Here is a 26,761-nt window from a genome sequence, read left to right as displayed (position 1 = left end):
CAGTTAGCTGTATGTGTAGTTAGTTACAAATATATCCTGGTTCCCAAAGTTCCATTAATCTCAACATGTAACTACATTTGCAAAAGTTTTAAAAAAATATTTATCATGAGACTGGACATAATAGATTAATTATTCCCCCAACCTTATATTTGGGTCCCCTCTTTAAAAAAAATAAATTTATTTTAACTCAAATTAAGCCAGCATTACTTGGAGTTGAAGCAAAGAAAAAAAATGTGTATATAGTATAATTAATAATAGATGGAAACAGTCTCAACAATGAGAAAAAAACTATAAAAATGGCTGAATATGATGCCTTCAGTCATATATCCCAAATCTGTGCTCAATATCACACACATTTCAGTAAAATGGAATTAAGGCTAATAAGATGATCATAGTTGTGAATTTTATTCTAATTTAACTGAAAATACTCATAGACTAATTTTTTTTTTAGATTTGAAACTATATATGGAAAGCGATTCATGTATATATAAAGAAACAAGAAAAGTTCAAAGACTGTTCAAAGCAAAACGAAGATTCGTCAGTACATTCCCTGCAGAAATTTATAAAAGTAGAATGCGTGAAAAAGCAGGCATTTATTAACTGGAGAAATCATTGTAGAATACCTTTACTTCTGTAAAACTTTAGATGGGGGGAAATACGGTCTCAACATAGTTTTTTAAACCATCAAAATCTAAGCTTTGTGTTTTCTAAACATTTCACAATAAAGCCCTGTTATACTTTTCTTTCAAGGCTGCACATATTTTCAAAGGTTTTTATTACTTATTCAACAAGTTATTAGTTAGATTTTGCTTTTTAAGGTCAGATCTGTAACTATTGATCTGAACTTCTGTTAAAAAAGAAAGGAAAAAGAAAAGGGAAAAGAAAAGAATAGGAAGAAGTTTATTACTCTGAGTTAAATTATAACCATCTAAAGCTTATACTACTTAATCATGGGTCAATACGTAATTTTGTTAGATATTATAAAAAAATAAAGGAATAATTCCTATATTTTGGAACTCACAGAGGGCTTGAAAAATGGCAAGAAAGAGCAGAAGTATTTCTAATCTGTATGTGCTTTGTGTGAACCTTTCTGGAAAAATATAGCACATTTTCTTCAAAATTATATGTTAACCCCAAAGGAACACAGAGAGTATTATGCATTTTGCCTACTTGAATATGGAAAAACAACCTTGATCCTTATAGCCCTCTTTCATTAAGCACTAGGTAATAAATCATGGATTCACTAAATCTCAGTGGTGAAAGGGATTTTTGAGGTAATCCAGTTCTACCTTGTTCCCATGCACGAGTCTTCAACAGATTATCACCAAGTAGTAATGAGCTAAGGCTATATGTGTGACATGCTTAGAATAGCAGTGCTACATAGTAAGTGCTTAATAAACGTTATTTATTCTTTTTAGTAATAGGCACTGCATATCTCCAAGGACCTAAAGCTGATGCCTCCCAAGAAAATCAGCCCATTTCATCTTTTCCTGTAACTTGTAGTGTTTAAGGACTATCATTGGTTCAATGACTCAAAAATTACAATGTATGGAGAATTTAGCTACCAATGCAAACAACTTTTTTGGCAACAACTTAAAAGGACTCATAACAAAATCTCAATTTAATATGTAATATTTTATAATATAAATGCAGAATACATTTACAATTTTAAAACTTTTCACTGAACTATAGGATTATAAACTTTATTTTTTCCAAATGCCCTTCATATTATACTATCTTTTCTCATTTTTCAAGGTAGGCGAGAACATTGTAAGATTTTCAAGCCTGGTCTTCCAAAATAATACCAGAATCTATTCAACTCTTATTGGCAGTATAGGTAAAAGCCACTATTTTCAATTAAAATTGCAGCGGATCACCTTTGTCCCAACAAGTTAAGACAGACTTCAAAGGACTCTAATGCTCCAGGTAATGAAGAAGTTCACCATAGACTCATGGTCACGTATGAATTAGCCCAGTACTCTCCCTGCTGCCATTGCAGATGGTTCTGTGAATTACAGTCCCCATTCAATATCACAAATAGATCACACGTTCATTTGAAAATTTTTGGCAGCTCTATTGTTTTAAGATGGTAGCCTGACTCACAGTTTGAATTTAAAATATATAAATAAAGGGTGCGTCAATTTTGATTAAAATCAGTCACTGTATTTAAAAAACTACCCTAGGGCAGACAGAAAGATAATCTTTTTTTTTTTTCTTTTTTTTGCGGTAGGCGGGCCTCTCACTGTTGTGGCTTCTCCCCTTGCGGAGCACAGGCTCCTGACGCGCAGGCTCAGCGGCCATGGCTCACGGGCCTAGCCACTCCGCGGCATGTGGGATCTTCCCGGACCAGGGCACAAACCCGTGTCCCCTGCATCGGCAGGCGGACTCTCAACCACTGTGCCACCAGGGAAGCCCCAAAAGATAACTATTTTTAAAAAGACAAAATGAAATGCTAATTGATTAAATTAAAATATAGATCTGATTTTTAGTCCATAGTAAATGATGAGTCTATTTTTTTCCAAAATAATTTGGCATCTTAGCAAACAATTAATTCCAGTGTCTAATGTGAACTTTAATAAAAGTCAACTCCATGGATGAAACTATTTTAAGTTGCCTGGGTTCCATTTTGCCACCAACAGTTTCCTATTTTGAGAATACAAGTGGTTAAATGCAGGCATAACTAACTAATTATGAACATTTTTCAGGGCATATAATTTCACACACCTGAAAACAAAATATTTTTGAAGTTTTTAAAGTTAACCCTCCCAGCCTACCAGATAAGGTCAGGTAAACGTATGTTTTTTAAATGTTTCAGAGAATCTTCGATGGACAAGTCCACTAAAAATCACTAACGTAAACACCAAGGTTAAAAAAAGTAAAATGTGTATTTGATCATTATTTCCTATGCCAAGAAAATCTATTTCTTTTATTTAAATAGAAATTAGAAATGCAATTTTAAATAACATATCACTTTAATCATAAATAATCTAGCATTTATCTTTTCTTTCCTTGTAAAACATGACTGATATTAAGGTTAATATGTGGTTACCCAAAGCATAAAATTTTATTCTTGAAAAACATTCGAGATGGCTATCCTTTGAAAGAAATACAACAGCCTCATTAAAGAAATAAATAAGCATATACTATACACCTTGCCAAATGATGTTTGATATAATAAAACATTTGAGAATTTCTAGGCATCAAAATTAATTTCAATACATTTTAGGATTCCTAAAAGGAATTTTAGTTTATACAGTATTTAAGTAAAAACAAGAACTAGTGAACGAACAACCATCCATTTCAATATCTGCACAGCCCGTTAGGAATTATCTCTTGTGTCCCCTTATATTATACCACACCATATTTCAAAATGAAAAAAATAATGAAATAAAATCAGTAATTAAAAAGAAAACTTCTCATTTTTCCTTTCTCTTATAAAAAGAAGGGAGAATTTTTGAAAAGGACACAGGATTATTTTTTTTAAACACTACCTGGAAGAAGACAGATGTATTTATTGTTTTCTGATAAACACATAACATGCGTACATATATTGCTTAATAAAGGCACACCTGTTCTCCTTTTGGTCCTCACAACAATTCTGAGATACACAGGACTGAAATATCCCATTTTAGAGATGAAGACCCTGGCTAGAAATGATCAGAGAGATTTGCACACACTCCAGCTAGAACTTCAGCCCCAGCCTCCAGCTGCCTGCCAAATCCATGCTCCCTCCTGTACCTCACAGGTATCCACTGACTTGAACTGATAAGAACATAAGCTCAGTTATTGCCTTATTGATGTGAGATGGGAGTATACGTTCATAGCCTTGCAAGAATCAAAATTTTTAAAAACAAGACACTGTTAATCTGATTTATGTTAAGTTTGAATTTGGGAGAACTCACAAAGAAATTTCAAGAATTCCTTTGAAATATAAACATTAATTGAACTAGTTTAACCAAAAACAGCACTTTGGAAAGATTTCTTCAATGAATAAGATTTTTTTTTTTTTTTTTTTTTTTTTTTGCGGTATGTGGGCCTCTCACTGTTGTGGCCTCTCCCGTTGTGGCGCACAGGCTCCGGACGCGCAGGCTCAACGGCCATGGCTCACGGGCCCAGCCGCTCCGCGGCATGTGGGATCTTTCCGGACCGGACTGGGGCACGGACCCGTGTCCCCTGCATTGGCAGGCAGACTCTCAACCACTGCGCCACCAGGGAAGCCCATGAATAAGATTTATTTGCAAAAAGCACATGAAATTTTTGGTATGTGATTGTCAGGTTATTTTGCCCACCTACTTTCCTATATTCACATACAGTTAAAATGAATCTATATTGTTATTTTCTTTTATAATCCTATTTTCATAAAAGAACATATGTAAGAATTTACTTCATTCTCTGCTTAAATTATCAGAAATTTTCCATTAATGGAGGTCCAACTAATGAGGTTTCACAGCAGTGATGTTTGCTTTCAGTGGACCTCTACTTTCATGAAACCTAATAGAGCAGGAAAAGCTCTGAGCCTGATTCTGGTATGTTTCCAAAGATGCTTGGCTCCCTGGAGCCACGTGTAGCAAAGTGTCCAAACTAGCGTATGTGAATATTTCTCTCCTTTTACATAGCAATTATATTCATTCATTCATTCATTCAACCAAAGATTTTTTGCATCTACAATGTGCAAAATAGAGAGGGCTGAATGTCAGAGGGAGGGTGATTATTCCTCTCTCATATTCTCTGCCCTCAGAAAACTCACAGTCTAGAAGGCAAGCAGATTTGTAGATAAGTGTGGACAATTTAAGATAGAATAAAATATATGCTAATTAGAAGTTCAAAGCATTTATTGTGTGAAGAAGAAAAACTTCTGTTTGGGGGAACAGAAAAGATAAATAAATCGACATCTGGATGTCCCCAGGTTGCAAATGAAATGCAATAGGAAAAATTAGAGTTTTATTAATTATATTTATATAATATTTATATAACTACTGAGTAGAGATAATTTTAATGCAAAAATAGGTTGATGAGATCACTGTATTAGTTATCTACAGCTGTGTAACAAAATTACCCCAAAACTTAGCATCTCAAAATAACATGAATTTATTATCTCACACAATTTCTGAGAGTCAGAAATCTGGAAGCAGTTTATCTAAGTGTTACTGGATATCAGGGCTCTCATGAGGATGTACCTTAGTTGTCTGCTGGGGCTGCTTCATCTGAAGGCTGGACTGAGGCTGGAGGATTCACCTCCAAGAAGACGCCCTCACATGGAGAGAGGAAGGAGAAGGCTTCAGAGCCTGGCACACAGGCCTCTCCACAGGCTGCTTGAATGTCCTCACAACATGGTAGCTGGCTTCCCCACAGAGTGAGTGATCCAAGAGAGAGCAAGGAGGAAGCCACAGTGGCTTTCATGACCTAGTACCTACAGTGGCACACCACTTCTGCTCTCATTTCTACTTATTAGAAGTGAGTGACTCTAAGTCCAGACCATACCCAAGGGGAGGGATTCATCTCAAGGAGTTCATCATCAAGAGACTCCATGTCTTAAAGGGAGGAGTACTGTAAACATATTTTTAGATCACTACAAACACATTCAGGAAGGTGATACAAAATGTAGGAGTGCTTCTTTATGTATTCCAAGCACCTTTTAAAATTAATCATAGAAACATAGTTGATATTACATATAAACAAAATTATATATGTACAGAAGAAATGTGGACATCAAAGAACCCTTATCACAACATCAGTGCCAATATAAAAATATCCTATGGGCTCTAGAAATAAAAATACTCATTGACTGAGGGATGAAGGAGATTGCAAAAGGAATGATCAGGAGACCTTAGAAATGTGAAGACGCGTCCTATGAGGGTTCAAATGCAATCCTGGAACTGCGGTACTGGATCATCAAACTGAGCACTTGTTGGGTTTGCAAAGTTACTCTGTCTCCTGATGGGTCCTCCTGCCCATCCCTTGGCAACAAATACATATTTATTTTGTGATGCATAAACTTTATGAACTTTGATTATCCAGTACCATAGGAAAATGAATGGATTCACACTTTGTTAGAACCAGAAAAGAACTTCTCCTCAGTTCTTCATTTTATAAATGAAGAAAATGAGGCTCAAAGGGCAGAAATAAGTCAAATCCAGGATGATGGAGCAAGCCTGATAGAAATAAAATGAGAAACCTTGACGGAGGTGGGAGTGCAATGGTAGACTGACCTGCAAGTGCTAATGGGAACAAAGGCGGGGATCCTCCATTTATCTGCAGGCATTAATATCGCCCTGGGGCTCTGTTCTGTATTGTCAATACTTTCACACCACAACACATGCCATAGAGATCTTCTAGCCTGTAAAGCCCAAAATATCTATCTGATCCTTTAAAGAAAAAGTTTATTGTATTCTCACTACAGTGAAATGGCTTTCTCAGAGAAAGACAAATATTATATGATATCACTTATATGTGGAATCTAAAATATAGTACAAATGAACTCATTTACGAAACAGAAACAGACTCACAGACTTAGAAAACAAACTTATGGTCACCAAAGAGGAGGCAGGGAGGGATAAATTGGGAGCAGGGAATTAACAGATGCACACTACTATATATAAAGCAAACAACAAGGATTTACTGTATAACACAGGGAACTATATTCAATATCCTGTTATAAACTATAATGGAATAGACTTGAAAGAAAAAAATAGATATATACATAAAATGTATAACTGAATCACTTTTGCTGTACACCTGAAACTAACACAATATTGTAAATCAACTAGACTTCAATTTCTTAAAAAAGAAATCGATTTCTTATTCTAGCTCACACTTTTGGTAACTTTTCAACATCACAGCTCTAGACCAGAAAGTGGTTTTATTTTTCTTTTAAGTATTTAAGCTGCCCTTCCTACTTCCAAAACAAAACAAAAAACACACAGAGCTCCCAAAGCTGTGCCTTTGCCTCAGAAAGAGAGATGCAAATGCCATCACTGCTAACTGCTCTGCTCATACATCCGGTTCCAAGCACCATGATCACTGAGCTCTCAGCCCCCTGCATGTTTAAGAGTGCAGGTCAGAGGAAGGTCAGAGGCAGTGAGTCTAAATGGTTAGAGCTCCTTTCTCCTTTTTTCCCAGCATCAGCCACAAGCAATTTTCATCCTTGTCACACTCTATTTGTTTGATGCATAGGGACCAAGTGAGCTATCCCAGGACACAAGATGCCGGTCACCTCAGATAAACAAACGTTTACAGAGTGCACGTAAAGGGCTTGACATTGTGTTTGGCTTAGAAATATAAACAAGTCACCGTCCTGGCTCTGGAGCAATTTTCCTGTCTAGGTTTTATTCTTCACCTAAAATACCCAACTGGTAATACAGCCTGGTACCCAATTTGAACTTTAACAGTCAGTCTCTTCTAAACTCTCAGATCGCATTCCAACCTGGGCTCTTTTAATGGGCCCAAACCAGCCTTGCCCATGCAAAGGGAAGTACTGTCTTATTCCTTCCAGCATGGTCTGACATCCCAAGACATCATCTCACCTTAACCGTGTGAATGTGGGTCCATTACAATTCAGTTAAGAAATAGTATCTCATCCCCCTAGTCAAATCCATTTTAATTAAATAACAATGAGCATTTTTAAAGCACTTACTATTTGTGTGCCTGGCATGGTGGAGGTAAGATTAGTAACATCAACAAATGCTAAGACAGCATTTCCTGTATGTCAGGCACCATTCTAAGTACTCTCACACATATAACCTCATTCAATCGTCTCAGCCACCTTGTGACCTAAGTCATTACCATCATCCCCGTCTACAGACAAGGAAAATGGCCCCAGGGAGGCACACAGACGTGCCCGACATCACACAGCCAGTGAGTATCATAGCTCAAATCTGAACCCAGGGAGTCAGGCTCCGAAAACTGTGTTCTTATTCACTAGCTGTCGTTCATATGCTATTTCTAATCCTATAAGAAGGTACTCTTATCCCTTCTTTACAAATGAGGAGGAACTGAGGCTGAGAGAGGTTTAAAAACTTGACCAAGTGCAGGGCAAAGACTGAAGCAGTTATGTCTGACACAAAGTGTCCTGCCCTTTCCAAAAAGATGCCCCACAGGGCTTGATACTAGTGGCCGTATATATTGCTTTATAGTTTACAAAGTGCTTTGGCATGGGATATCTTATTTCTTCATCACAGAGACCCAGCAATATAGATCTAATTATCTGTAATTATAAAAACAAAATTGAGGCTTAGAAGTTAAAATAACTTTCCCAAGGTGACTTAGTCAGTAAGCTGTGGCTCAAAACTCGGTATTCTGATTCCAAGTCAAGGTTTTCTTCACTGTGCCCAACTGCCTTCCATTTTCAAGTTAGCATCTATTTGCTGTGCACCCATCATAGCCAGTTTAGCCCCAGTTCTAGGCTTTACTGCCTGGGGCTGAAAATGCAAAGCACCGCTTCTGTCAGATCAAGTGAGAGAAGAGAAACTAACTTATTAGGGATCCAACTTATAAGTGATAGTTGTAACAAAGAACTTACATCATCAGGAAAGAATTTTATATATATATATATATATATATTCACCAGTAGATATTTCCATCAAAATGATTAGCATGTAGGTGACGGTACATCAAAGGCTAAATCTGTAAGATGATGTGATAGGACTAAAACTGTGGTTTCATACCAGTGCCTCCCTGAGTACAAACTGGGGGTTTCTTGAAGGTTCATGGTGGGCACCTATTGGGTGGTCGGCTCAGTTCCTTCTCTGGGCATCAGCTGCAGAATCATGACTCATGCAGCACCAAGCAGTCTTTCTTTCTGCATGGTGGATGGTTCAGTAACATGTAAACCATGGTCAGCAGGCAGCCAACGCTACACAAGGGGAGTACAAAAGCCAGTCTACAAAGAAAAAGAGGACTGAAAAACATATGCAGAGAAAAATGGAAAGAAAATTGCTTGAATTTCCTTTCTTAAGACTTTCCTTTTGTTTAAGTCTTTCTTAAGACTTTTCTTTTGTTTGCTTAAACCAGCTCATGGGAATTCCACTACTTGCAACCAAATAAACTAGTTATTCAAAGTGCTAAGGTGGAGGGAAGTGGGATGGGTAGGCAAACAGATAAGGTCTGAAGCCTCACATTCTTCTTGGGCTTTGTTATGGGTTGAATTGTATCCCCCCACCCCACCCCCACCGAAAAAGACAGGTTGAAGCCCTAATCCTTGGTATCTGTGAATGTGACCTTATTTGGAAAAAGGGTCTCTGCAGATGCTATCAAGTTAAAATGAGGTCATTAGGTTGGTCCTTAAACCAATATAACTAATGTCCTTACAAGAAGAGGAGGAGAGACAGAGGTAAGGGGGAGAATGCCATGTGACAACATGGCAGAGATCAAAGCGCAGGAGCTGCAAGCCAAGGAATGCCAAGGATTGTTAGAGAGGTCTGGAAGTTACGAAGCAGCAAGGAAGAATTCCTCAGCAGCTGTCAGAGGAAGCCCTGCCAACACCTTGATTTTGGACTTCTAGCCTCTGGAACTGTGAGACCATAAATGTCTGCTGTGTTAAGTCACCCAGTTTATTGTACTTTGTTACAGCAGCCTGATGGAACTAATACAGGCTTCCAACAAGAAGCTCATGGTTTTAAAAAGGAAACTGAAAACTACTGAATTCTATATTTTTTAATTTATCTAAAAATTTCACTTACGTAAAATATCTCACTCATGATAAAGGTGAATAAATGTGATCTTGACCTAATTTATAATTTCCCAGTTAATTTGACTTATACAGATGTAATGTACATATATATATATATATATACACTACTTTTAGAAATCTCTGCTTAATAGTGTTCTCCTCTCTGTTCATAAAATATATATTTAACTTTACCATTTTGGTTAAAAGTCACTTTGCCTTTTTAGAATGTCCAAACATAGAAATAAGGTACATACATATTTTAGTTCATGGTTTTCTTGCAAAACCCAGCATCTCAGCAAAAACTGCTGTTAGCATTTCAAATTTACCATAATCTAAAGAAGATGCAGTTATGAGAATACAATGGAGCCCAAAGGTATAATTATTCCAAAAAGCTCTAAAATATCACCATCTGAAATTTTTGTAATAAAAGTAAATTAACAATCTACCATTTATAATAAAAAGCTCCTTTAGAGTCTCAGGAGACCTGATTCCCTCGACAGCTAACAACATAAACAAACATATGTAGGGTTGGTGTTTATAATACTTGGCACTGGTATAATGGTTGCATTCAAAATTTTTTATTGTGGACTTGAAGGTGGCCAGATAACTTTTTATCCATGACCATACTTTTTTAGCGATATTTACAATAAAAGTGCATGAGAGGTGTATTGTACTTTTCAGTTATCAAAGAACTTTTAAATACATGACCCCACTTGACCTACAAAATTATAATTTTAAATAAGAGAAGGTAAATATTATCATCTCTGTTTTCTAGTTGAAGAGACTGATACTTGGAAATCTACCCCAGATCATACAATTAGTCAAAATTAAAACCCAGTCTTCGTATTCCATATCTAAAACGTAGTTTTCATGATATCAGGATTCCATCTAAATCAGACACAAGGTTTAGGTAACTGCAGAGCTCACAGCTTCTAAGGAAAAGATAGTGATTTATTTTTTAATTCACTTTTTTAAAAAGAGTTCGTAAATGCTTTTCTTATCTTGACATAATTTCCCTGTAGAAATCCTCATAAACTAAAGAAACTGAAAGATGCAGCTATAGCCTGGCCCTTCGATGTCTGTGTTTCAGAGGTGTCTACCTCGGAGAGGCCAACCATGGACCTACAGAGAGAGAATGGGGCCGTGCTTATCCAAATGGGACTCCTCAAGAGGGGTTACTGGAGCGGCTAGAATTATCACCCAAATGATGTAAAGCCCCACAAATGTCCTCCTCTCCTTTTGGTCCTCATGAGGCAAGTTGAAGAGTCGACAAAACCTACAAAATCTCATGAGCTACTTCTTTCTAGATGCGGAAAACACACAAGCAGAAAATTCCAGAATAAGAAAGGTGGAATTTCTGATTTAAATGTTTTGCCCAGGACTGTATCTCTTTAGGATCAAAATGAGAAGCTACTTCACCTCTGCCCCTGGTGTCTGGTCACATGAAAGATGTATTTCCAAAGTGCCACTATGGTCAGGAGGCTACATCCTAGGAATATTGGGGGTACAGTATACTCTTGTGTTTATTCTGAATATATTGACTTTTTTAAGCAAAACTTTGAAAGATGAATGTGGCAAGTAAGGGACAGTGAGAGTCACGTTGGGAGGTACAAGAATTTCTGGTACCAAGTCTCCTTTTAATCCTTTAGTTTCCTTCAACAACAACAAAATAAACAGACAACTCAATTGAAAAATGGGCAGAAGACCTAAATAGACATTTCTTCAAAGACGACATACAGATGGACAACAGGCACATGAAAAGATGCTCAACATTGCTAATTATTAGAAAAATGTAAATCAAAACTACAATGCAGTACCACCTCACACTGGTCAGAATGGCCATCATTAAAAAATCTACAAACAATAAATGCTGGAGAGGGTGTGGAGAAAAGAGAACCCTCCTACATTGCTGGTGGGAATATAAGTTGGTACAGCCACTATGGAAAACAGTGTAGAGGTTCCTCAGAAAACTAAAAATAGAGCTACCATATGATCCAGCACTCCCACTTCTGGGCAGATATCTGGAAAAGACAAAAACTCTAATTCGAAAAGATACATGCACCCCAAAGTTCATAGCAGCACTATTTACAGTAGCCAAGACACAGAAACAACCTAAATGTCCATTGACAGATGAATGGATAAAGGAGATGGGGTACGTATATACAGTGAAATACTACTCAGCCATAAAAAAAGAACGAAATAATGCCACTTGCAGCAATGTGGATGGATCCAGAGATTATCACATTAAGTGAAGTAAGTCAGAAAGAGAAAGACAAATACCATATGATATCACTTATATGTGGAATTTAAAATATGACACAAATGAACCTATCTACGAAACAGAAACAGATTTACAGACATAGAGAACAAACTTGTGGTTGCCAACGGGGAGTGGAGGTGGGGGAGGGATGGATTGGGAGTTTGGGGCTAACTACTACATATAGAATGGATAAACAACAAGGTCCTACTGTATAGCACAGGGAACTATATTCAATATCCTGGGATAAACCATAATGGAAAAGAATATAAAAAAGAGTGCATATATGCGTATAACTGAGTCACTTTGCTGTACAGCAGAAACTAACAGAACATTGTAAATCAACTATACTTCAATAAAAAAATAAATTTTAAAAACTCCTTCAGTTTCTTGAGTTACCTTACTGCTTTCAGCTAAGTTCTAGGCCCTCTTCCCATCTTAAGCCTGTTTCCGCACCTTCCTAAGAAAAGGCGAAACCTGAGAGCCAAAGAAAGTGAGCCTGGAGGAGCCCACCTGGGGCCCAACACATAGGGACCTCTGAAAAGACTGCTTGCCCTTCGTGGTTGAGTAGGCAGGGGCCAAAATGCCCGGAAACGGCTTCTCCAATGCCACACACTGTTTGCCCTTGAGAAACATCACTCCCTAGCTTTCTACTTCTGAGGCAGCCAAGTATCTTTCAAGAATAAAACTGCTTCACTCTTCACGTTTCAAAACACCTCCAAATGATATGGAATGAGATGGCCCAATAAACACCATTTTGTTAGGACAGGTACAAAAATTTTAATCATTCTATTCTTTACCTGTTTTTTTCATTTGTCTCAAATCTTAGTTAATTTCTTAAGTTTTAAATGAGAACTGGCAGAATGTCAAAACCTCAAAAGAAATATTATCTGCAGCATTTATTGGCAGAGATTGTTAAATCTGTTAGGGATTCGCCAACACTGCAACTTGCATGAACGTTGGGAGCAAAGTTACACACAAGGGGCAGAAAACAGTAAGTTATTCGTGCATTTATTTTTCACTTATTTTATAGGCATTCCGAAACTATTCTTCATATAATAAGAACATCGAATATCACAGGCCCATAACATAAGTTTAAAAGGCCAAACAAACAACTTAAACGTGTTAAGGGTGCTTTTCCTGTTTAGGGTGAAAGCTACACCATACAGAATGATCTCGAAATGCTTTATGTGAATTACCTCACAAGATGATTTAGGAGAGCCATGAAATACACTCTGTAATTGCATACAGTATGACTGCAGAAGCACCTTGATAGCACGTGACCCTTTGTTATTAAAATCCTAATCCATTAGCAGTTACTGCTTATTACATAACCACCAGAAGGTCTTGCAAAACACACATTTACAGGAACCACAATGTCATTACTAAAGATCACACTTCCGGTTTGTAATAATTCTATGGTGAACAAAGCTGAGCTACAAAACCACAGGTCTAAAAGCATCTTAACTGATGAGAGACCTTTAAAGGCAAAGTCACATAGTGCCACCCCAAATATTGCTATGGAAATTTTCCAAGGAAACAACTCTAACTTACTGAAATAGGCTTTTTAAAAATTAAAATCCGTTGACTTTTTTAAGTTCGAAACAAAGGCTATTTATAAGATGAACTCTTATTGGGAATATTTGTTTATGAGCCAAAGGAAACTTTTCTTCTTCCCGATACGAACTTGAGGAACATTTCTGAACCCTTTCTCTTGTGCTCACAAGATAAACAAACAAAATAAAACCTCAGGTTCTCCTTAATTTAAAGCCCACTCAAGAGTTTATCAAACTGTGAAACTACCACACCACCCACACATTTTATTTTATTTTGCTTTTTTATCACACATTTTAAAGATACACGCGCACACACACACGTATACATCAAAACAAATACACACAAAACAATCCAAACTTAGACATTAATTTCAAGTTTCACGAGACAAATCTATGTTTTCCCTGAGGCAAAGGAAAATGTAAGTCTAAAAATTTTGTTAAGCGTATTGGTATAATTAAGTAATACTAAAGGTTGGCTTTTTCCTCTAGACCTCTACTTTTGATAACTGATACCTTTAAAAAAAGATATAAATTAGGTTAGGCTGATGAAATAATGTACCACTTAATTCATAACTTTAAAAATCATTAAAAATTGGTACAGAGCTTTTGAGGAATTTCCAGACACTCAAGTTACAACAAAAATAGTAATTACGATTTTAAGAGTAATAACTCTTGCCTTAGGACTGACATTCTGTTTACTTACAGACTGTCCATTTATCCCCTGGGGGTCTTCCATTGAAGATTTCTTCTTCCGAATTATATATGGGCTATTAGCTACACACTTCTTCAAAGGGTTCCAACACCCCAGCACCTGTGATGAACAGAGCATCAAGCCGCCGTATTAATTGTGTGGCATGAAATTAAGAGCTGATCTCTACGTCTGTAGCTTTCTATTTACTAGCATGTATACACAAGTCAAGAATGCTTACCTTCACTGATTGAATCTTTAAAATAAATATTATGGGCTCACTGTTTATCACAATTTACATGAGCCAAATGTGGCCAAATTATAGCTCAGTGTGTCTGCTGTCAGCAGCTGCGGCCCAAGGAAAAAAAAGACTGAAGAGGGCAGATAGAGAGCTTTCTACACGCATTATTTTTGAGCCAACAGTCCAAGAGCCCCCCTTTTTTTTTTTTCTTTTTGAATTCGGTTTCTCCATGCTATCTATCAACGTCAGCTGTATCACAATGCCAAGAGGAAATACTAACAAAGAAATATGATTGTAGTCTGAGCAAGGATAAAAGAGAAAAATCTAGAGCTGAGTGTTTTACCCTCAGGGCAAGGATATTATTATACCATTTCTTAGCAAGTTTACTTTAGGTCACAGTTTCACAGTTGATCAATTCTGAACCTTCAGAGACTCAACACCTTCGAGAAGAGTGGGGTTTGGGCATGCTTCAAGACATGGACGATAAATGTAGTATTTTGAAATATAGTCTATGTTTAGCTATCTGCAAATAATAACAATATAGCCATCTAGCTACCCATTCTCATTTCCTAACTCTCAGAATTAATTTTCATACTGATGCTCAAATGAGGAACCAAAAGAAACTCCCAGTTTTTCTTGCTCGGTCTTAGCAACTAAGAAATTAATCTACACACCTCACATCAACTTCAACACAGATAAATAGACATGTAAATTTAACCAAAAAAAATAGACACGATCTTAATATCACCCAAGGTAAAATTACAGAACAGAGAACATGTAGTAGTGTAAACTTTAGTATCACTTCTCGTACAGGTACTTAAACTTCTGCATGTCAGCATGGTAGGAAAAACACCGCAGTTGGAAGTCAAAAGGTCTGAATTCAGGTTCTGACTCCGTCACTAACTAGTTGAATGACCTCGGGCAAATAATTTTGGCTCCCTGAGCCTAAGTTTTATTACCTGTGAAATGGGAGATTTCAACTGGATGATATTATATATTTTAGATTTATAATTTAATGAAAGTATGCATTTACACACTAATTGTCAGGTAAAATATTCCAAGCATGGCTCATTTGGGATATAATTTTGAAATGCCAGAGTAATTCTCATTTATGATTTTTTGTTCACAATTATCAATGCTGGAAAACATATGCCTTACCCGCCATTAACACAAAAGTGATGCTTGTTGGACAACATAAAACTCATAACTGGGCTTCCCTGGTGGCGCAGTGGTTGAGAATCTGCCTGCCAATGCAGGGGACACGGGTTCGAGCCCTGGTCTGGGAAGATCCCACATGCCGCGGAGCAACTAGGCCCGTGAGCCACAACTACTGAGCCTGCCTGTCTGGAGCCTGTGCTCCGCAACAAGAGAGGCCGCAAGAGTGAAAGGCCCGTGCACCGCGATGAAGAGTGGCCCCTGCTCTCTGCAACTAGAGAAAGCCCTCGCACAGAAACGAAGACCTAACACAGCCAAAAATTAATTAATTAATTAATTAATTAAAAACAAAACAAAAAACAAAACAAAACAAAACAAAACTCATAACTAACTAACTCCTAAAATTTGGAGAATCCCTATTAAAGCAGACTGTTTCTGTAGTTTTAACAAAAAACAATGTCATAATTTCAGGTTACAAGTAAATAAAAATCATATGGATGTATTTAAGTTCTGCTAACCCAAGGAAACACAATATACCACTCTATTTTGAATTGCCCAAAATTTCAGAACCAAATCTTAAAATCCACCGGCATTGCTTTTAGAGGATTTCTTGCATAATTAGGGAAGAGATATTACAGAAACTAGATTTTTTTCATTGCTTCCGTTACTCTCTGGAGGCACGTTAACTTTTCCAGGCGATAAAGTAGCATTTTAAAATAATGATAATAATTCTGCCTTACATTGGGAAAACACTTTACAGTTTACAAAGTACCTTCACATAAATCGCCCACAGTGCACCTATATGTGCTGAGACAAAGTCCGGTCTCATTCCTCACAGAAGGGGGCAGGCCCAAGACAAAGCTCCCTCTGATTTCCCCTAAATTCCCATCCTCTCCATACCTGTCCTGAGAACATGTTTCAATCAAAGTCTGTATATTTGATATTCCAGGATTATTTCCCATGTGTTTCTTTTCCATATTTCCATATTGAACTTACTGAACAGTTTAAGGTATTAAGAATGGTCAAGTTACATGAGCATGAAAGGTATTTCATTCGTAATTTTATTTCTTCTGAAGATGAAACTATTCTGTACTAAATACTCTGTTTGTTATTGTTTCCTGGCCTGAAAAGAAAAGACTGAGATTACTGAGAAGCCAAACAGTCAGCATTCATCTAGTTCAGGTAGATGTCTCCACTAAGAACGACTACCACTCAGAAATCACAAAATCACAGAGACCCATGGACTTTATTTACAAATCCTCCCGCTTGCTAAATCAGCATAGTTGTTTCCAGATTTCTACATGTCAATCCAAACCATGAAATATATGCCATGACTGGGTCTACTGATATTTAGAAGCCTGGCTCTGGTAAACCCTTAATTCCCTTGTTGGACTTGATCTTTCATGGTTTATAAATAAGCCTGCCCCCATTATAGCTCTTATCTCATTATTTCTCTACCTGTCCCCCCACTAGACCGTAGCTCCATGAGGGCTGGGACCATGCCTTACTCTCTTGTTCTGGTCACATATGGCATTCATTAAATATTCTGAATGAGTGAATGAATGAATATTATTGATACATGACAATTTTTGAATACATGCAAACTCTGAGCTAGAATTAGATGGGCAGTTAAATGGTGGTGCTATCATTCAGTCAACTTAAAAATGATTCATCGAATTTTAGGTCGTCAATATTTGTTCAAATGCCCTAAGAAACGGGCTCAAGCAAAAACAGGTTAATTGGTTCATATCTATCTACCTACCTGCCTACCTACACATTACGCACATAGGGAGTAGCTATTCATAAAACTATATAGACCTATAGAGTACTTAGAGGTGAACTTCAAAGGACTTTGTTTAAACCAAGGAGTGCTTCCTAGAAAAAAAAGTAGAAGAACGTCCAAGGAGGCTGATCTAGGTGTTGGTGTGGGGAGGTGCACATTGATGGAAGGATCGGTGACATGAAATTTGTTTCAGGAGATCTGTGGGGCAGTACAGGCAGGAGGTGTCTTGATATCAAAAGTACCCCCACATGTCTGGATGCCATAAGCCTGGTGGCAGTTACCCATCCTTACGTCCATCCCCAGCACTCACCACGCCAAAGCAGGGAGTTGGGTTAATTACCCACTTGTGCATCTATCTCCAAAGACGAAACCTTTGATTTACGCACTCCTGAGCCAACTCTTTGGTACCCTCCAGAAGTAGCGGGTGGGTTGGAGTTGTACACAATGGAAGGCCACCTTTCTATTAGCCACTCAAGTGCAAGTTCCCTAATAAAGAGAAAAGGGACTGAGACACATCCTGGGGCTCTGCCGCCCAAATTCAACACTCCAGAGTCAGTTATCCACTCTGAGCATAGAGCAAAAAAGCCTGGAAGCCTCTTCTTGGAATGGGTTTCACTAACCACTTAAGGAGGAAGAAGAGATCAACTGAATAAACAGTGAGAAAAAGCTGTACAGCTGGGCACATATTTCATATTTGCTAGTTGATGAGGCCACCTAAAGAAGATGCTCTTCCAGGACAGACAGTGGTAAGCAACCCCTTCCAAGGCCACCAAAGCCCACAGGTGACAGGGAAGGGGCACCTAGAGCTCTTGACTTGCATTCACAGCCCCAGGCCATAGGCCCATCTTGGCATCTGCTGCTAGCAGAAGCGGGCAGGTGGCAAGAAGGACAGTGGGAGGCATCCCGGACAAGGAGGAAACAGGAAGTACTGGCTCTGTTTGAAATGATCTTTCCAACACCTGAGGGAACTATGCCTTCTTCGGTCCCAATCCCATGGACAGTTGATGAAACACCATGGAAAAGTGAACTTTACTACAAAGACTCTTCTGACACAAGATTAACAGAAGCCTTAGGAACTTCATTTTGCACTCTTGGGGGAGTGGGCTGGGAAGGGGCTGAAATTAGTGTAGACATACTAGCGAATACACAATGGTAAATAAACGTTAGATTTATACACTGATAAAACAGACTCTACAGAAAACACCAAAACAGCATGACAATCTGACAAATCTTGCAATCACACAAAATCCCCTTTGGGGGCGCAGAGGCATTAGGAAATTGCACCCCTGGTGATGGCATTACAATGATGCCTATAGAGTTCAGTGACGCATATTTGGAAATGATATTTTATGCCCCACTGCAACTAACAAGCTTATTGTTAAAATACAAAATAGTTCTAAATACAAAAACGTTAACATATATGAGACAACACATCTATTCCGTGCATTCCTGCTATAATTTAAACTCTCCCCAGGATGACAATTTTTCTCCCCAATTCTACAGACAGCACTTGCTACTTAAAAAGAGTACTCAAGAGCTTTGAACCTCAAGCTTTCTGGATTCTGGAAATCCATTTTCACCACCCCACATACACACTTCCTATTCTTTTCCACCCATTGGCTAAAATCAGGCAGTTGATCAAATAAGCAACTGCACCTCATCTTACCTGTAAACATTTCTTACTTTTACTTTAGTTCTAGCTCATCACAAACATCCCATCTATTGTCAGATCAAAAGATTGGGAGAAGAGAAGTTGGGATAAGTGTGCAAGTGACAGAGGCGTGAAGCAGGCAGAAAAAGGCTCTAGGCAGGTGCATGGAACAGACTTTCTAGATTGAAGAAAAACAAGGTGGGGCTGGAGGTGAGGATTGATATGATTGGGAAGAAAATAATCTTTTTAAAAACTTTATACATCACGTATATTTTAATTTTTCCTGCTGGGTTTGAAAAATGGGTTACAGTTTAGATGACACATAAATCATCTCTAACGAACCAGATACCCATCAGACACTGTTAATAACTTGCGGCTCCTTGGATGAAAGAGTATTTTCATTACAACACACCATCACTTTCATCTTTGCCTTCTCACCAAGTGTTGAGTTTTCTAACATTCCTGAGAGGCAGAAGGAAACTAGTGGTTGAACATTGCTTTGTAGAAAAGAAAAGGGCTATTCTGAAGTATGTCCCCAGAAGACTACAACTGCAGATTGAATAAACATATCAAATCAAGGGGTCTTTAAGAAAATTTACAAACAGAAGCCTGCAGTGAAATGAACCATTGGATAAATGACCTCCAGAGACTTCTTCAACTCACTGTTCCATGGCTTCAGAAGCCATAAGCAGCTGTGTCTGAAGGTGACCTCTGCTTTCCTCACCTTCCTAAGAAATACGGTTATATCGAGGAAAACAGAGGTTGAGCATGCCCAGGTGAGTCAGATTCAGAAACTAGATTCTCTTTCCAATTGTTGTAAGGACCACATCCCAACCACGGAAGCTATTATCGAAAAACAAGTTCAGCTCTTTACACTGGTGAAAGTCTTCCACAGCTGGAGATGTAGTTTCTATAGAAATAAATGTCGACACCAATTTGCTTTTATAGCTTTTCCACTGATTTACTGGTACTGCCGTTTTAAAGTTTTAAGTATGAAGCCCATCCATTCTATATAGAACTTCTGAATAAATATGATCAGATTTCTGTTTCCACCATATGCAAGTTCCTTCTGTCTTCAGAGGAAGAATGTAAGGCAACCCAATGAGCTGACATTAATTAGGAAAATGATGACATGTGTTTATTCAGTAACTAAAGTTGAATTCAAATGATGTTTTCAAGAGCATTAGACCTACACATTATTTCAATGTAGTACTTTCTACATTAACAATATAAAGAAAACTCTAAAGAGACACACCTGTAATTCCATCAACCCAACTTGTCTGTATGTGTACATAGTTTTACGTAGATATAATCAGAGCAAATCTTCATGCATGTGTTTTTCTGGTTTCTCTTAACATCATTTCATAAGTATCTTACAGTCTGTATCCTTATCATTTTTAATGTCCATGTAATATTCCATCAGGGAGATATTCCTATAAAGTGGGATATTTGGGGGTTTTTTTCCCCACTCTTTCACTATAGCATATAACACTTGAATATCTTTACTCAACAAGTTTTTTCCTTCTTTTAACTTATTTCTTTAAGGATAAATTCCAAACAATCCAAACAATCTAATTACAGGATCAAGAGGTATGATAGCTAAAACTAGTAATTCTTTTAAGGTGAAGTCAAATTCACTCATGCAGATTTTTCTCTCATACAACACTGGCCCTAGTGGAAGGATGAAACATAGATTTCGTATTTTAAAATAGTCAAATAAAGTTGCTACAAAGGAACTTGACAACATTCATGAACCTCCCTATATCAGAGGTTACAGAATTTTTGTGTTCATGGCAAACTTTTGAATACCAAAGACCATGGCAGGACATTTGAAAGCCTTAACTAAATCACTGGCGTAGGCTATCACCGTGCCGATAAATGTAAGCATGGTTATCACACACTCGTCAACTGCTCTTTCTTTTGCTGAACACGGCTCTTTGAATGGAATCTGCTCTCATAGACTCAAGACAAAAAGTCAAAACGGGGAGCTATACTCAGTATTTTCTAATAACCTATAAGGGAAAAGAATCTGAAAAAAGATAGATATACATGTACATATAACAGAATCATTTTGCTGTATGCCTGAAACTAACACAACATTATATCCACTATGCTTCAATTTGTAAAAATCTGAAAAAAAAAAAAGAAAAAGTCTTAAAACGGTGAAAATGCATTCCAGTGAACATGGGATCTTTTACCACTGTTCTAATCATTTTCCTCTCTTATCTTCAGCAAGGTAAATCACCATGTCACATGACTTAGTTGGTTGAGTCTGACAGCCATTGTCAGAAAATAATTTCTACTGAGGCACGGAAAAAGTCAGTGCTGCCCGCGGATGATGACTGACGGCACGCCCAGGATGGATTTGAGGAACATGGGTGTGCTATAATAGCACAGTGCCTGAGAACTACAGGCCTATGTATCTTACATGTAATAAGGAAATTCAGGCATCTAAGAGAAAAATCTAAAACATAATCACACGTGATAAATTCACCTAAAATTTCACCAGGCTGGCATATTAATTCTGCTGCAGCTACTGAATTTGGGGCATTGCTAGTCCACAATGTATCACAGAAATTGTTTCTCAGTTTCCCACAACTATAGTTGTACTTTTTTTTTTTTTTTGCGGTACGCGGGCCTCTCACTGCTGTGGCCTCTCCCGTTGCGGAGCACAGGCTCCGGAGGCGCAGGCTCAGCGGCCATGACTCACCGGCCCAGCCGCTCTGCGACATGTGGGATCTTCCCGGACCAGGGGCACGAACCCGCGTCCCCTGCATCGGCAGGCGAACTCTCAACCACTGCACCACCAGGGAAGCCCTATACTTGTACTTTTAAAATAACTTATGCTCTTGAACAACTGGTAGCAAACGAAACTGGTTCCATTCAGTGGTTGCTCGCTACTGTCCAAACAACTATAACTAAATGATGAATTTTCTTACTTTATTCAAAAGAAAAGGGGATCTGAAATATCTACTCCTTTGCTTTTACATAGAAAGCTCTACCATTGAATGCCTCTGAAGATGCTAATAAAACATCACAAAACTCATCCACAGGGACGGAAAGCAGGATATTGCTTGGAGCCAGGGACGGAGATGGGCGTGGGGAGGGATTGGACTATGGGGGGGCATGAGGGAACTTTAGAAGTGTTCTTCTATATCTTGAAGGTCGTGGTTACATGGGTGTACATAATTGTCAAAATTCACTGAACTATACACTTCATAAAGTTGATTTTTTAAATTTTACTTTATTTTTTTATACAGCAGGTTCTTACTAGTTATCTATTTTATACATATTAGTGTATATATGTCAATCCCAATTTTAATGTGCCACAGTTCATAGTTCCTAACAATTGTCAACATCTTTTTTCCCCCAGTACCATTAATGAAGCAACCAACGGTTTTGAGAGTGACTGCCTTCTTCATTGGAGATGGTAAGTTCTTGCCCCTCCAAGTCAAACATGATGTCAGTGCCGGTGTTCCCCCACCAACACTCCTCTCTGATGCACGTGACATTTATTCCTGCTTGACTGCTTAACCCACAATAAGTTCAGCTGTCAAGAAAAAGCAGTTTTATTCATAAAAATAAGGTGAAAACATATTTCTCAGATTCTGACATTTCTTTTTCTTTCACTGCTAAAATTCAAAGGCAATTTGAACCATGGATAGAGGCAGAGACTTCAATATTCAGCTCATTAGGTAACGTATTTACTACAGGGGACCCACGTTCCTCATTAGACCTTAGAATGCATGAAGATGACATGTGTAGTTTAGGAGGAACTGGAGAATAAATGCCTCCCTGCTCCTTTACCTTTGACAATCACAAGCAAAGTTTAGCAATTTCCTCATTTCCTGGATGCTGACTCTTATTTTTAGTTGCGTCTCGACCAGAGTAAGGATTGCTCGATGCAGAATAAGACTGCAGGGCTGCAGTCTCAAGAGGCCAAAACACCGAAAATAAAGACGGTAATGGAGAAAGCATTAAGCTGTCAGAAAAGAGGCGCTGACTCAGGATTTCTTTGGATTTCAAAGGACAGGGCTTCCCTGGTGGCGCAGTGGTTGAGAGTCTGCCTGCCGATGCAAGGGACACGGGTTCATGCCCCGGTCCGGGAAGATGCCACATGCCGCGGAGCGGCTGGGCCCATGAGCCATGGCCGCTGAGCCTGCGCCTCCGGAGCCTGTGCTCCGCAACGGGAAAGGCCACAACAGTGAGAGGCCCGCCTACCGCAAAAATAAATAAATAAATAAATAAATAAAAATCAAAGGACAACTTACATTACAGTGAAACTTGAAAAGTTTAAGAAAGCTCTCTCCCCTTAATTCATTAAGAAAACAGCTACTGGGTGGTACAATGTGACGGCAATATACATGGTATGGGATGTTGTGATGGAGCCGCGGAAGGAAGTTGTAGAATCCAAATTCCATCTAGGGCAGGAATCACCCGAAACCTCTTTGACTGATAGCCAACCTGCTTCTGCATGAACGCTTCTGGGGACAGAAATTCACCAACTTGGCAAGCCATTTGGTCTACAGCTGGAAGGTTTAACCTTTACGAGGTTTTCCCTTCTACTGAGCCGAAACAGACCGATCAAAACCCTCTCTTCTAGGGTCCATTTTTCTTCTGCACAAGCACAAATGTATTTTAATATGCCCCTGATACAAAATAATCCCTGAAACATCTGAAGATTTCGATGACATTTCCTAAAATTACAATCAGATCTCCTCTCTAGGCTCAAAATTTAATTACTCATCCTTTTAGAAACAAGTTACTTAACTTTCTGATCCGCCTCCACAGGACATGTCTGTGATCAGTGGCCTCTGGATCCAAACACCACCGGCACTTACTGAGCTTAGGGATACACAAACGCTTCTGCAAACGACCGGAGGCATCCATGCGGCTTTGTATAATATGCCAACCTCAAAACCATTCCTTTAGTTTCCTTCTTTCAGGTCACTGACAGAAAGGATAAAGGAGAGAAAGCCCCCTACAGCTAGTCCCAATGCGTCCAAGGGTAGAGGAAAAGACTACGGAAAACTTGGGGAAGCTGGGTAGGGGTTTAAGTCAGTAACTTGAGCACTCATCAGCTCTGCAATCTTGGAAAAATTAATGAACGTCTCTGAGCTCGTTTCTTCATCTACACAATGACATCAATACCATCTAATGGGATGGAGAAGATTGATAATGCGTCTTACACATAATACATGCTCAATGAATGTGTGAGTGGATGATAACAATCACTTTGTAAAGGATGAAAGGTCATAAAACTATAATGCAATATGCTTAACCGTCTCTAGTTTTTACGTTCAAAAATTATCGTGGAATAGGATAACTGGACACTTTTCAGAGCTGCATTTCAGGTTACTAAGATAACAATTAGTAAAACAATATTGCTCTTGTGTTCCCTCTGTTTAATTACCTTTTGTGAACATTTTGACTTTTTTATAGGCTACACAATCCCACTAATCATTTTTTTATACCTCCTATTTTGTAACATCTTCATTAACACTTTCCTCTGCCTTCTCCCCAAGGCTTTCTTCACATGTTCCAAATTGTGAAACTTGTTAGCTTTTGCTCTCTTCCAAATAGGGAACAAGTCTGATTTAGTCTGTTTGGTCTGACATGGAAGCCCTTTCCAATCTGTCCCCAGCTACAGTCCCTACACATCTGTCCTGCATCCCAGGTCTCTCCTGCTCACCTGCAGCTACACCAGACCACTTCCAGATGCCCTTGGTGCCAACAGCTCTCTGCCTGGAGGACGCACCTTCCACCCAGATTGCTACACAGCCTTCAAGGCCCATCCAGCCCTGCTTCCGGGAAGCCCGGTCCATCTGTGTTTCCCCATCTTAGCACTAGTCATTTTAGGTCACAACTGTCTACCAGACCACTCCTTCAGGGCAGAAACCATTTGAATCCATGTAACAAGATGTTTGGTACATGGCACGTTTCCCAGTGTTGGCTGAATGAGCAGCTCTGACTAGAGACAGAGGATTCTTAGGGTACTAAGGTCTCTGAACAGGATAGAAGAATGCCTTCCTTGGCCTCCACAGAGACACTGCTCCTCCAGTAGCCTTGCACTTCCCACTCCTAGCTGGGATCCTCTGTGCTGACAGTCGCCACTGATTCTTTTGAATATATAATCCACTCACATTTCTTGACAGGTTTGAGTCCTTCTCCTACCCAAATGTTTTCAAGAAGCGTTGAGTTTTATGAGATGACTTACCTAGCTAGCGTTAGTCAGTCTGGCTTCCAGAACAAAAAACTTGGGTGGGTCTTAACATGAAGGAAACAATGAAAGTTGTTTATACCATTTGCATTATTCTCACCACAGTTAAAACAGAGATCCTGTTTATTTTCCCTTGCTTTCCTAATTATTCATAGAATAATAATAACGCCTCGCCGTCGTTGACCTCCTCCAATTCATCTGCTACTTCTTTTAACTGGTCTCTGTTAATTGGACCAAACAACACACTTTGGGCCAAAACAAGGGACTTCGGGGGCCGGAAAGCACTAAATATAAATATTCGTTTGTTCAGACTACTCCCCGAATATTTCCTACCACTGGAGCTTCAAACGCAAGCACACGTCCAAGACGGCAATCACAACAGCAAATGAGGCCAAGATGACGCCCCCCACTTCCGTCCCCATCAGTCATCACCTCCCTCAAGGAAAACCCACCGGCCCTAGACACATCCCTCCACGTGCAGCGCCCTGATGCCGCGGGGCCGGGGGCGACGCCGGCGTCCCCTCACTGCTCTCCCGACGCGCGTCCCCATTATTGCGCGCGCGCCGCCGCGTCCTTCCAGGTGGCTCCGCGTACCTGGCGGCGGTGCCCACGCCGAGGAGGCGGCCGAGGAGACGGCGGACGGGCCGCGGAGCGGGCGCTGCGCGCGCGCGCGATCGTCGGCGGGGGTGAGGGGTGGGGGTCGGGGCGCCGCGCCGGCTGCGCCCCCTCCGCCGCCCCCGCCCCTCCTGGCCCGGTTGGGGCCGCGAGTGTCACGGTCCCGGGCTCTCGGCCGCGGCCTCGGCGCCCAAGGGTCAGATTTCGTTTCACAACAAAGTCTCCCGGTCACCGCAACCCCACTGGAGGCCAGAGCCGGCCGGGCGGCCCGGGGCAGGGGCGGGAGCGCGGCCGCCGGGGGCGAAGGTGGGAAGGGAGCGCGCGAGGGGAGGGTGACCAGCGACAGGGGGCCGGCGTCTGGACTTACTTGGGTCACAGCTTCGGCGACGCGGGGCCGAGGAACCGGTTCTTCCAAAACCAAACCGAAAATGGGTAACGGAGAGGCCGGGGCAGCGCTAAGAGGGGTTCTGTGTCGGTGTTTAGGGCCCAAACGGCTCTGGCTTCCAGAAATTCGAGCCAGTCGAAGCTTTTTTCTTTCTTTCCTTCGGAAATGCGCCTGTGCCTCCGGGTCGCGGGGCGCCCTTGGCGCGGCTCTGAGTGCGCAGCGACGCGGTGGCCGGCGCTGGCGAGGGGAACCCTCTTCTCGGCACCCCCGGTCTTCCCAGTACCCCCTTCCCCGCCCTTCCCCGCCCCCCTCCCCGGGCCCCGACTCCCCTCGGCGCCCGAGCTGGAGCCTGGGCCTGGTGCCCACGCCCCGAGGGGTGGCTCCGCCGCCTGGGTCCTCGCAGTGTTTCCACTGAGGCACAGGGTGGTAGCGTTTTCTCTGTTAACACGGGGGAGATAGGTGTGCAGGAGGTGGCCCCGAAGGAAAGGTGGGTGGAGTGACACAGTGATTTTTTTATTTTTCCCGGTGGTGTGTGGAGGATAT

The 26,761-nt window shown here is 39.9% G+C and overlaps 1 protein-coding gene across 8 annotated transcripts in view; it reads right to left on the bottom strand.

Moving 5' to 3' along the window:
- EYA1 (EYA transcriptional coactivator and phosphatase 1) overlaps window positions 1–26,229 on the bottom strand; it is a 329,500-nt gene extending 303,271 nt beyond the window's left edge. For 4 of the 8 annotated variants that reach the window (XM_082674939.1, XM_082674943.1, XM_082674942.1 and 1 more), the window contains exons 1-2: window positions 26,201–26,223; window positions 14,184–14,291 (exon numbers count right to left, since the gene is read on the bottom strand). In XM_082674939.1, the coding sequence (XP_082531065.1) occupies window positions 14,184–14,216 (33 nt within the window). In that variant the 5' untranslated portion in view covers window positions 14,217–14,291; window positions 26,201–26,223. Of the gene's footprint in view, window positions 1–14,183; window positions 14,292–25,812; window positions 25,860–26,200 lie in introns of those variants that run through there. The other 4 variants (XM_082674945.1, XM_082674946.1, XM_082674941.1 and 1 more) reach the window with 3 other exon arrangements.
- Window positions 26,230–26,761: the final 532 nt, after the last annotated feature.

Source organism: Grampus griseus (genome assembly GCF_964374135.1).
Source record: "Grampus griseus genome assembly, chromosome: 17".
Classification (NCBI taxonomy): Eukaryota; Metazoa; Chordata; class Mammalia; order Artiodactyla; family Delphinidae; genus Grampus; species Grampus griseus.
This window is presented reverse-complemented; position numbering and strand designations above follow the sequence as displayed.